Raw genomic sequence first — 14,195 nt, 5'->3', positions numbered from 1 at the left:
TTCAAATTTCCGTAGAAATAAAAGCAAATTCATAAATTTATAAGTGATAATGAACCAAATATTGTAGCACAGCACAAATTGAACATTGATGTTGAGTAAGTATAAAAATGATTAATTGATTAGTATAGGAATAATATGGAATACGTAGAGAGAGGTGCCATTTTTGAATAACTTATTTTAAAGACATTTATCGGAAACATTACATTTCCCTTAATTAGATGAATTAAGACTTCTGAATTGACTGAAATGATGATGTTAATGTAATTGATGTTCCACGTGATAATTCTTGAGAGCTGCTTTGAACAGCTTAGCATCATTTAGCATTTCTCATCATCCATATCGGCATATGAAATTATTACAAAATAGGTTATATGAAATAATGGTTGTTGTGTCCTGGAAGTTTTGTCGCTGAAGTAACTTCAAGAAAAGTCCATATATATACATATTATAACGGATTGATTAGGCGATTTTTTGCTGACTTAAAGGGTATACTATAACGGTTCTGTATTTCTCTTACTCTTATAAGAAACCATATTTCTATCAGAGCATTTAGGGTTGCATGTGATCGAGTTAAAAATATACGATTCGTGCGAATCTAAATGATCCTCTTAAGGGAATCCTAGTTTCGACACTAACCTAATGATTGTTTGATTTTAAATAATAATAATAATAATAATAATAATAATAATAATAATAATAATAATAATAATAATAATGTGAACAATTCTATATTTGCTTTCAAATTTCAAGAGATGACCAACATTGCGCTTAATTAATAATTTTATATAGGGTAAATACGTTATTCCCTCATAATTGTTAATAGATTTAATCGACCTAACAACAGCCAAGGAACAGAGAGTAGTTTTATCTGTACTTTCTTTCATTACCAGCAAGTAAGTACGCTTTCTACGTGTTCAATGTTTGTAGTAGTTTGGCAGAAATTTTGCACTTTTGGCACGAAGTGTTAAATTTCATCTATAGTTTTTTTTTTTTTTTTTTTTTTTTTTTTGTTATATCAAAAAAGGTACTGGTCTAGGGTTTGAAAGAAATGATAGTAACTAGGTTTTGCCTTTGAGCACTTTGTGATATACGAGGGTTAACTTGGAATAAAAAAAAATCCAATGTCAACGCTGGAAGCCAAGATTAAGATTCGTGTATAGATAATAATTGGCTGTAAATGATTGTGCTCTATATCGCAAGTTGTTACATATGTAAGTAAAGTTTAGTAGGGGTGATGATGGTACGAGTTACGCATATCAGCTGTGTAGTTAATGCCATAAGAGAATGGCTCATATTTAAATATTGTTCCCACAGGGAACAGTTACTGAACTCTGTGCAGGGTTAAGTAACTACAGTAACTATTCTACACTAGTTGAAGAATAATGAACAAACTCCATGGCTCTGGATAAGTAGAGTAACAAATAAAACACAGTTCTGACCAGAGCAGAACGAAATATATTAAAAACTATACTTACAATGTGTTACAGTTTCAAGGACCTAACGTCCTCTTCATCAGACACAAACACAGAGTGTTTGTGTCTGATGAAGAGGACGTTAGGTCCTTGAAACTGTAACACATTGTAAGTATAGTTTTTAATATATTTCATTCTGCTCTGGTCAGAATTGTGTTTTATTTGAAGAATAAGTATAATGAATTTTCTACCCTTAAAATAGCGTATTTCATATTTCATATGTTAATTTGGAGATTAATCTGTTATATGTATAATCTTGGCATTAAGAAACATGTAAATTCAATCTGGTTTGCTATTATAAACACCAATACTACAGTGATATAAAGTGCCATTATCAAAATCTTGTGAAACAACTTGTTGTATATCATGGAAGCAATACACAATGCCGGACTCATTGACACACAATATGATTGTGTGAGGCACACAAAGCCTTACTAAAATGCACTACAATTTGTATAATAGCAAGCGATATCTGAAACAAATATAATTCTATAATCAGAAAGTATTGACCACAACACAATGTTCAATGTGTTATAATGGTAACGTACGTTTAAAATATGTCGGGAAACATCTACAAAACAAATTGTATATAACCAAAACCAACTGATCAATATTATTTCATTCCCTCTGTGTTTACTTTTGTAGTTAAATATGTAATAAACGCATGCACACTCACACACAAATATTTCAGCTACTTTGTGAGACTTGTTTTACATAAACACATGTTTTATAGCATAATTTTAGACTAACCTTTTGAGTTGTGGCACTGTGTATCACTTAAACCAAATTACACGATATTGTACGGCACCTACCTCCAAACCTTAATGTACTGCACGACATAATATTGGAGCAGATGCATCTCATAAACTTGAACATACAATTTGATGCTAAATAAACCCCTTCATACATGTTTTATATCTGTAACTTTTTGGATCAAGATTTTGAGGGAACGGTTTTGTTGCTGATCACCACAAACACGCTTAAAGATGAGCACGTTTAACATTTTGTGTGAAAACTTCAGTCATTGGTGGTAAAGAGCTTAATATTGGAGCAGATCATAAACTTGTTGCTGCTCTTGATGTCCATACTTTTAGACGAACAACTAACATGGAGCTCCAGAAAGGATACCCATAGCATAATGCCATAAGCTTAGTGGCTTGTTTAACTGCATCATCGATTGAAACATTTTCGCTACCAAGAAGTAAGAGGGAATAACCATCTTGAACGCCTTCCGAAGCTTTAAGTTTTCCAACGTTTAAAGAAGGAGCAACTGTGTCACATCTAGATAACGCGTGTTTAGACAGAAGTTCGGACATAAAACTACTGTGCTTTTCTACAGTCGTTCCAATGGTGACAACAGCTCCTTCCTTTGACACAAAACTCCATAACAAGAGACGCGAGGAATGTTGCTCAGCGAATGTTTAGCTCTACTTGATAAAGTTCCACTGAAGCTCGTCAGTTCCTGGTGAATTCTGGCGCTCTGTGGAAAAGAAATTGACGGATGCTATTGCCAGAAACTTCGATTAAAAAACAATTGAAGCCATGGGAAAATACCTTCAAGAATTAAAATTGTCCATAAAATATAGATACTAAACTTGCTCCTCTACATAAATATTGTCAAGTAACACCTATTGATGTTAACGGCTCATTTTCTGACTAGAAATGCCACAAACTGACACACAAAAAAAAAAAAAAAAAAGTAAAGAGAAGCATCTTGTGATGTATTGTAAGGCTAATTACTGAAAGCAGTAAATCCCTAAAAATGAAAAACTTTCCTTTGTGCAGTGGAAATGTGTAGGGAAGTGAGTCTCGTATTATTTCGTGTAAAGTAAATTCACTTTAAAACAGAAATGTGAAAAAAAATAAGAGATAGTGTTCTCACATCACTGTGTTTATTTTAATCTTATAATTTACGTGCTTTGAAAAGTTAGGAAACTGTGGGAATCACAACAATAACTTCTAAACCGGAGTCTCCAAAAAATTAAAAGTATAATTTCGATGTTATGTTTCACCTACAAATCATCCGTCACAACTTTGCTGTATGTTTGAAAATGCTGTATTTTATTGCATTGTTAGTGCATATTAAGTGCATATTTTAACACATTTAACAGCATTGTAGCATGCATATTTCATGAATTTTAAGTGCATAAAAATCCAATGTCTAGTCATCAGATACGACTGTAATCTTATCTGACTTATTCTTCGCGACAGCGAGCTTTGGCCGTGCCACTATGATACCAGCTTCCCCATCCTGAGTCGTTGTCATGTTAGTCCTTTCGACGATCTTCTCATAGCAAAAAATCTCAGTTGGAGTTTTATCTTCACTTCAAATCACAAGTTTATGTTTCTTTAAGTGTTGCTCAAGGAAGTCTGTATTGGAAAACATATTGTCACAATTCAGATGTTTCTTGCTCTTCTTCAGAGCAAGTTCATCCTGAGAAGATAAGGTAATGTTCCTCATCAGTTGATGTACTCTGTGTGCGCAGCTCAAACTGCTTTAGCAACGTTTTTAGTACTGTATTCATAATACCAGTCAAAAACTAAGTAGACAAACAAACACACACACACACACATATATATCTATATATATATATATATATATATATATATATATATATATATTTGCTATATAGGATTCCACATTTCTTGTGAAATCGATAACTTTGCCTTGTCATGGCCAGTTATTATCCCATAAAAGAGCAGAGACATCAATTTTATGACTTTGCAAAAGACGAATGTTCGGACCCAAGAGAAACGGGAATGGGGAATGGCAGAAATTTCATAACGAGAAACTGCATAATTTATATCGTTTACCAAACATTGATAGGGTTATCAAGTCTTGGAGGGACTAAGGTGAGGAGAATATGTAGCCAGAATGAAAGAAATTAGGAACATTTTCAAAGTTTTAACTGGAAATCCAATCGGAAAACGAATATTAGGATGACCTAGGCGTAGAAAAGAGGACTATATGAAGATGAATCTCGAAGAAATAGGAATACAACGTAGAAACTGGATCCAGTTGGATAAAAATAGAAATCAATGGGGAGCTATCGTGAACTGGGCATTGGACCTCTGGGTTCAATAGATATATTGGGCATGTAATTACAGGACGATTGCATATTTAACCATAACCTATCTCTTCTTGTCATTCAAACCATAGTGTATTTCCAGATATTAATTTCAGGAGGGATTATGAACATCTAATACCAGTATTATTATTATTATTATTATTATTATTATTATTATTATTATTATTATTTGAATTTCATGGAAATATTTCTATATACTCTGTTTTATATTTGTTAATGTGTTTGCTTAAGTTTCAAGAGTACTGTGTATTTTTCTATTTTGCAGGGTATGAGCGCGTAGTTTCCTGTTATATGAGCCATCTTGATCTATTTTCACTTGTTGAAATGGCCCCCAATAAAATAAAGGAGAATGTTCTGTAACCCAATGAGACGATAAGATGAAAGTTTGTACCTGGTGAACGTGATTATATTGTTTTCTTCGACGCTGTTAACGATGCTGACCATATAATTTAACACGTTAAGCATATTCCAGTACTTAATACTAAGTGAAGTAAGTAATGCATTTTTGATTACACTTTTATTAATTTCATTACAAGTGTAGGTTTAATCATAGCTTTTCAGTTAATAATCTAAATTTATGTTCAAGATCAGTGTACCAACATATTAGGTATACGAGAATAATGTAATATAAATTAAGTAACACCTAGGTAATTAGAATCTTTAATTTTTCGTGATAACATTTATTTGTGTTATGGATAATTTATGACAATGTCTTGTTTTAAGCAAGGCTTAGTTTATTATCCGTTGTACTGACTGGAATGGTAGTTGGTAATTAACTTATTAAATGACAAACAGTGCACCGATCGCTGACCATGAAAATATAATATATTATAGAAATTTCGTTTCAAAATATTAAAACGGTATAATTGTATATTGCATATACCCATAGTACATATTATGAACTCATATTCAATATTATATACTGCACGTACTCATATCTTCAGTAATAGAATAAATATTAGAGTTTCACCAATACATCATTGTCTCGGATAAATCGAGAATACGAGGGCTATCAAAAAGTTCATGCAATTACCTAGAAGATGACGAACTACGGACCCCCGGACATGCATTTTATAGTTAGCTTCTTGAATGTTAACCATGCAGATTCTGGACTCGTTAGAACTTTTTTTTTTTTTTTTTTTTTTTTTCAGGTAAATCACTGAAGGTGCGATGACTGATCAGCTTGAAGCACGGAGCGTCATTAAGTTCCTACATTTTGAGGGGAAATCAGCAAAGCAGATCCACGAATTGATGAAAGAAGTATATGTGGAAATGGTTTTATTAGATGGTATCCAAGTGGAAATGGCAAATCCAAACTAGACACATGACAACTGCGAACGCCTCTGGATCTGGAAGACCATCTTTCATTGATTATTCCGCCTTGACGGAGAAAGTTGAGAAGATCATTATGGAAGACAGTAGGATAACCGTTGGCAGTGTTATATGTGTAATAGGTATGAGTTATTGGTCTGCCCGGAATATCATTAACAACCAACTGCATCTTCGGTAAGTGTCAGCACGGAAGGAAGGGGGTTGCCACGACTGCTCATATACCTTTCGAGAAGAGAAATCGCGAGGACGCTGAAAGAGAAATGTTGCATCGCTCTGAACTTTATAAAGAGGACTTTTTCGGCAGATTAGTGACAATGCATGAAAGTTAGGTTTATGTTTATGACCCAGAAACAGAGAAAATGAGCAAACAATGGAAACATCCCCCTTTCTCCACCTCTAAAAAGCACGAATGCAAAAGTCCGCCACCAAGGTGATGCATTCCGTTTTCTGGGACTGCGAAGGGTTCATCATGACATATTACCTACCGTAAAAACAAACTATTACCAGTGCCTATTATTCCCATCTCCTTACTAAGTTACGAGAGGAACTGAAGAAGAAACTTCGAGGATTAGTCACAAAAAGGGTGCTGCTGTTGGCAGACAATGCACCAGCTCATTCCGCCCATGCATTCATGATAATAGCAGTGGAGTTTTAATACGAAATATTGACCCATTCCCATACTCACCGGATCTAGCACCAAGTTACTTCTTTCTCTTCTAAGAAATAAAGCTTCCATTCAGAGGAGACCATTTTGACAGTTGGAATGACGTCATTTCTGAGGTTGAACTCTACTTTCAAAGCCAAAGTAAAGACTTTTACAAAACGAACTTAAGGAAAGTTAAGAGCCGCTGGCAAAAATGTGTCGCTAGGCACGGTGACCACGTAGAGGACTCATACCATCATCGTATCAGAGTTTTCCAGAGTGGATTTCTTCTAGATGATTGCACGAACTTTTTGATAATTTGTCGTAAGTTATTTCAATAATTGACTTTAGATTCCCAGATTTGAACGAAGGTTTTCATGTGATACAATTTTAATTGCTTCTTGTTTAATGATACTTTGTACTTACGCGATTTAGAAAATTTTCATTTGTACTTTTGAAAATAAATCACAATATCAAAATTCGAAATGTAGACAAAGTATTTGAAAAAAAAAAATGTTCTCCAAGAGGACAAAGTACATTATAATGTATATTGTTGGGCAGAAAGTGTATGGTAAAAGTGCACATGCCTGTGTTAGGTGTGTTTATCGGAAGTTAGTCTGTGGCATTCCGAAATAAACAAGATTGGACTAAAGATATGTACCGAGGGTACTCATGTCGTAAAAACAAAGAACATAAAAAATTACGATTGTTGGTAATTGTAGTGAATGTAAGGATTCTCTAATCATAAATATTAAAATAAGATATTTATCAAAGTACTGTTCATTATTAGATATACTCCAATTTGCAATATACGTAGTAAGTCGTTAAGAGAACCCGTGAAATTTAAATGTTCATTCTTTTCTTATCGCCAAGCTTCATTCACTAAGATCAGGATAATGGGAAAATAGAACTGAATGTTAATATGTTGTTACATCATATGAATTTGTACATATTTAATGTACTTTTGTGCTTTGGCAATACTTCTTTTATTATTCTCATTACGGTCTAGAGGAAGAAGTGTCCGATTTGTTACCAGGATATACCAACTTTTGCTGTAAACTATCCCCTTCACGGATACTTACGATGATCAAGGGACCTTCCGTAAGGTGAAGTTTTTAACACTGTTTATTGTTTTAACTATAGTGAAAATTAGTACTTTGCCACACTGAAACCTGAAATAACATCATTAGTATGACGAAACAACACTGGTGCTATCATCATGGGACTTTTGTGTCGCTGTTTTCGGTATGGCGAGATACACGGCATTATGTATTGTTTCTCCAATAGTGTCATGTATTTCGCATACTAAACAGCTAAAATAACATAAGAAGTATGCACCAATGAGAAGTTGCAATTTATGGACTATATCCTAAAGGAAGTTTCCTCGATGCCGATACCGGAACCATGTAAAATGTTTTCTCTTTCTGACATTATACAATTTATGGAGTCAAATATTAATTTTACTTCTATTATTCTTTACTGTGGTTGCAAGCTTTTTTTTTTTTTTTTTTTTTTTTCAGTTTGCTTCTATCTTCCGTGAATACATTTATTTTTGTAATTACTTTTTTCTTTAACATGCAATAATATATTATGTACAAATTGCAAACAAGTGTCTCAAATATTTCTTTAATAGTCATTGACATAATATTGATTTCTTTTAAAGTTTATCAACTTTACGTTTATATATAAAAAAGTAGTATCTACTAGTGTGTGATGATATATGAGTCTTGATGTGCAATTTTCACATCTTCATGATAAAATTTTGTGTGTGAAGTTGTTGTAGTTGTCAGATGGAATGAATATTTGGTTAGCCTTGTAGCATACAGTATATCGTTTTATAATGATTCATGTTGATAGTAATCCTGCCATCAGGAAACAAAAGATAAAATTTAAAAAAGAAATCACTCTCAAAACTTATTCTGTAAACAGAAAATTGAATATAAAATGAAGTAATATTAAATTTAAGATGGAAAATATTTTCTCTAACGAAATGTAAATTTTCTGTGAAAATCATTTGAATTGAAAGTTTCACTAATTTTGCTAATATATGTAAATATTGTTTGAAAATTGAGTAAATAATTAAGAGAACATTGCTGGTATATATATATATATATATATATATATATATATATATATATTTCGTTTACAAATTACCGAAGTCTTTCACTTCCTACAAACACTCTTAGCAGACCAGTTTTTGTACCATGTTACTATATGCTTTTCTTATTAATATAAGTTTGTTATGTATTTGTAAGATTTATTGTAAAATTAGTTTTACTGTACTTTTGGCTATGGTCAAAGCCTTAAGACCAAGAACTTATGCCTCACACCAACAAATGTTTGTAGTATATTGATAATAACACAACACGGTAAAAGTGTTCCAAACTTATTTCTATATTAAGTAGTGTTTGTAAATGTTTATCTAACTTCGAGTATTGTTCAAGTAAAAGATATTCCGCATGAAGTAAATACATTTCAAACATTATCTCTTGAAATACACGTTTTGATTTTAAAATGCAGTAGATTAAAAATTTTAGTTTTGAAAGTATATTATTTGTAAGGTGATATTTTTACTATCCTACAAGTATCATTTGAGGAAATGTAGATTCGGAATATTTTCAGTCAGTCGTTTGTAAGTTGGAATTTCCTAGATACATTCTAACAGTGATTGTAGCTGAGATAAAACAAAAGCAGAATATATATCAGGGGTACAGAAGCAATACCTGCTAAGTTCATTTTTCAATTTTGTCAGAAAACGAAGAAAAAGTGACGCCCTTATTTCAGAATTGTCGAACTTTTTCTTTTGTATGTGTGTGTTTTGTTTAGTGGTCACTACTTAATGCAGATGAGTGAAATGTACCACTAAAATCAAAAATCCTGAAACATAAGCGTCATGTTTTCTTCGTTCCTTGAGAAAATTGAAAAATTGATTTAGCAGATTTTGCTTGTATACCCCTGATATATAACATGAGTTTCACCAGAAATACAAAGCAATATGATAAGTTTGATTATGCTTGCAGTGTGATATACTGTGTTCTTTTAGAATCATGTTGGAAGGTTTCCAATATTAGGAAGTGTAATTAAGAAACATGAAATATGAATATACTTATGATACTGCCAGTAAATTACGTAAAATAGCCTTGTGTGATCGAAAACAATACGAGGGGCATGTGTGTAGGACCATAAGAAATTTTTTTCTTATTATTTTCCGTATATTCGAGGTACATGACATTATGTATGGTTTCTACAATAGTGCGATATACCTCACTACACTGAATGATTAAGGTAACACGAGAAGTGTGGAAAAGCAGGATATATATAGCCTTCATATATATATATATATATATTAACAAATACTAACGATGATTTCTTCTGCGTGTGTGTATGTCTCTAGCTGCTCTCGGTATGTGCGAAGTGCTTGGCACTGTGTATTGTTTCTACAACAGTGTCATGTACTTCGCCACACTGAGTAGCTAAACTAACATGAGAAATTTGAAAAAACTGGAAGTTGAAGTTCATGGATTATATTCTTACAAAATTTGAAGAAAATTTGGTGTTGCTGCTTTCGACATTTTGTGCAAGACTTCCAATGCTTTCTGTTCCTTACATAGTAGGATATGACATTGTGGATACAAAAGTTAACGAATAGTAGTGTTATAACTCTGTGCTACAATTATAAAATTGATTTTTAAATAGTTTGGTTTACCCATCTCCCTTTATACAGGGAGGCAAGGATTTTCCGAACGAGCCTGTATGTTAGTAATAAATACTCAATATGACCATTTAAGCATATAGTCCAGTTATTCCAAGTGATATTTTAAAGAGAAATGAGAGGCAAAGATTTTCTGAACAAGCTTGTACATTGTAATAAATACTTAATATAACCATTTAAGCTTTAAGGTTGGTATATATAGGGCAGTCCAATTACTCCCAACTACCCTATGTATGACATAGAAGTGCAGTTTTACAAAAACAGAGACACAATAAGGAAAGCAGGGAGAGGAGGACGTGTGAGAGAAAATGTTGGCAGTGTACGCGCATTCATGGATCCACGAGTTGCGTATCTGCAAAACCATCAATTTCCTTGCTTGTCCACCACCCCTGTCTTCTATCAACGTCACGTTACCTGCCTGCTGCTTCCTCTTTCACTGGGAAGGCGAGCAGCAAAATGTGACGTAACAGAGCATTCAGTTGGAAATCATTCTTATAGCCTGCCAATGAAATAAAAAAATATTTTCTTCATACACGTTGTATTTCTATCTCTATTAGCATGGTAATATTTAATAATGAAGTAAAGTAACTTTTCTTTTGATATTTTCCTTATTTTATTATTTTTTGATACATAACCTGATATGAAAAATACAAACAATAATAATTTTAACGATGATGAAAATAATAACAATAACAATTCAATGCTTTATATATAATACATATTAACTCGAAGATTTATTAGCAAGCTAAGAAATAATTTAAGAACTATGATAAAAGCTACAATCTTGCTTAAAACTACACATTAAATATAACATAATTTATATTATTTATGTATATATTTAAAAATTTTGAACACAATCGACACAAACCATCTATAGACATTCTGGTTTATATTACTTGATTGTAACTTGATTGTAACTTCATTCCTACATAATCCTGATGTTCTGTATTGACACGATCATTCTGCTAACTTGAACACTTTGTAAACAACACAATTTAAGTACATTTATTACCTAGCTAAGTAATGTAACATAGGAACCATGATTTAAAAAAAAAAAAAAAAAAAAACAATCTTGCTTAATACTATGCATTAAATATAACATAAAATAATTTATTTATGTATATATTAAAAACATTTGGGACATAATCGGTACAATCCATTTAGACATTTTGGTCTATATTATAACTTCATCCGGTATAATCCTAAAATTCTATATTGACATGATCACTTTGCTTCATAAGCTTCAGATAAGGAAAAATTAGTTATTATTATCGTCTTTAACACACAAAATTATCATTTTATAAAATTTTCTGTAGTCAGAATTCACAAACCTGAATAATTTAACTAATGCCTATAGTAATGTACAGGATATCTCAAAGCCAATTAACGCCACTTTCAAAAACTTAAGAGCAGCGACGAATACACATGATGCGTGTCTTGAATATTCAAATACTTTCGTCACTTTGTACACTTTCTTTGCCACGGTATCTGGACTTAAGGTACGACTTATCGTGTGCTGCTAAAACAATGTGTAACGTTAGACAATACTTCAGTGATTGGTTAACACGCTTTCAAACATACCGACTGTGGGCACTGTTTCTGCAATCTATTCTAAAAGTCTGCTCACTAAGTAACAAGCTGTACTGTTAACATGTACACAATGCAACTGTGAAGCTTGTTAGGGGCTTAAGATCTTCTCTACACGTTTTGAATCTTAGAAAAATTTAAACAAAAAATAAGCCAGATGGTACCCACAAAATACTATTAAAGGGAATAGTAACTTATTCTATTTCTTATCTTATGGGTTAGAAAAATATACTGTGCAGTTTATTACGTTATAATTGTCGGACATTCTAGTTTGTGGTCTTGTGGAAGATCTTGAAAATAAATATTACTTCATTTAATAGCTTTCTGTAAGAATTAAACGACCTAGCTTTGAAAATTCATATATACGTAGTATATATATACAAGGTGTTACAAAAATTTGTCACAAATTTTGGAAATTGGTTCCTCACATCAAAATAAGGAAAAAAGTTCATACGGACCTGTGTTCAAAAGTGGATAGTTTCGGAGTCATAAGGTGCTGAAAACGTGAAACAAGTGAACTTTAAACGTTCATAGCTCCACTACTCTGGGACCTATTGTAGTCGGGTCAAAACATCGCTGAGGAGCTAGTATGTGAACTATCCAAATAGCCATCTTTCAGAACCTTCGGTACTTGCACAGCTGTTTGGGAGTACTTGATCACTCTCCACCTACCTCTCTAAAAATTGGTGTGCAAGCACTGGAGCATTCTTAAACATGGATATTTGGATAGTTCACATACCAGTTCCTAAGTGATGTCTTAACCCGACTACGATAGGTCCCACAGTAGTGGAGCTATGAACTTTTAAAGTTCACTCGTTTCACGTTTTCGGCACCCTATAACTCTGAAAATAACTACTTTCGAGTACAGGTCCATATGAACTTTTTTTTTTTTTGATTAATCTATTCCCAAAATATTGTGACATTTTTGTAACACCTTCTACATATATATATATATATATATATTACACAATACTGCTCTGCTACACGTATTAAAGCAATGAATGCGGAAACACAAATAGAGTACAATTTTGTACAACTGGATTAGAAACAGCAAACTAAATTTCTCAAACTCTTGCATTGATCAATGTCTTAATAAACGTCACAGGATGTTCGAATTACAGACAATCTCATTCAAATTGATCCATTCTTTCCGAAGTCATTATTTTATTTTCTAACTTGTTATATATTTTAAAAGCTAGAAATTCTAAAACAAAACGGGAAGATTTAAATTTTGAGAACACAGTGCTCTAGAATACAACAAATACTTCTAAATTGATCGGAAAAGTGTTCTTCACTGTCAATGTACGTCGCTTACAAGCTCCATGCTATTCTGTTAAGGATTCATTTAAAAAAAAATCATTATTCCTGAGTTTTTGCTAATTATACAGCCATTGTCATAATACAGATAAGAAAAAAGGAAGCTTAGTGGGGATATGATGGATGAGAATTAACTAACCCTACTAACCTCCTTTATTCCCCTATATCTTCACAATGTTAACGATATAGTCTATGAATCCGTCACAGAACGTAATGTGAGTCCTTTTTGCAGTTATGTTATTTTCTGTTAAGAAGTGAAATACCAACGTCATCAATTTCAGAGTTAATTGTTCCACATGTTACTTATTACTAATATTTCTAGCTAAGAGTTAATTTTATTTTACAAAGACAACACATCTTTACTATTAAACAGAAATTTGCATGAAGAGGCACATACACTGTTCTCACGAGCGCACCATACCATAAGCACTACACCGAAACCATGAATCAGTAAAACATAAGTTTTGACATAAATATTCACATTTACAGGTACAAAACTCGTCTTGGACTCTATTTCACAAACCATGGCGTGTGTGTTTTACTACTGTTCTCTTGAAAACCTTGATAATAGTACACTTCGGTATCAATTTCACCTTAATACACAGTAACATGGTTGTCAATTACATTTATTTTTAGGATTATAGAAAAAAAATCTCGAAAAATACGCATGAGTTTTTACTTACTTACATGATTTTGTTCAGCGCGATAAGATTTATCACTTGGTATGTCTCATCCTTGGACAATTTCTTTTCGTTAAACGCTAACATTATTCTGGAACCATCAAATTCACGAAAACTTGTTCAAATGAACCATAAAATTTTTCTTCATCTCCACGGATAGATAATACTTCACGATTGATACCAGCCTTATCCTGTAAGAAACAATACACAACAACAGTTATTTCACAATATACCTGGCATATGCAAGAGATTATTTATGATTACAAGTACACGTATAATGCGAACATACGTTATTAAAACGTTAAAATTAAACGTCACTATTTTTTATGTGTGTGTGTGGGTGGGTGTTCAATGGCCACTTCA

The 14,195-nt window shown here is 32.6% G+C and overlaps 1 protein-coding gene across 2 annotated transcripts in view; it reads right to left on the bottom strand.

Moving 5' to 3' along the window:
• Positions 1–11,297: 11,297 nt before the first annotated feature.
• The window catches only part of Mcm10 (minichromosome maintenance 10 homolog), a 65,691-nt gene continuing 62,793 nt past the window's right edge, over positions 11,298–14,195 (bottom strand). For both annotated transcript variants that reach the window (XM_081761679.1, XM_081761680.1), the window contains one exon: positions 11,298–14,023. In XM_081761679.1, the coding sequence (XP_081617805.1) occupies positions 13,919–14,023 (105 nt within the window). In that variant the 3' untranslated portion in view covers positions 11,298–13,918. The remainder of the gene's footprint in view (positions 14,024–14,195) is intronic.

Source organism: Thermobia domestica, chromosome 6 (assembly GCF_964235325.1).
Source record: "Thermobia domestica chromosome 6, izTheDome1.hap1.1, whole genome shotgun sequence".
Taxonomy (NCBI): domain Eukaryota; kingdom Metazoa; phylum Arthropoda; class Insecta; order Zygentoma; family Lepismatidae; genus Thermobia; species Thermobia domestica.
The sequence above is the reverse complement of the archived record's forward strand: the minus strand, read 5'-3'. Positions and strand labels throughout refer to the sequence as shown.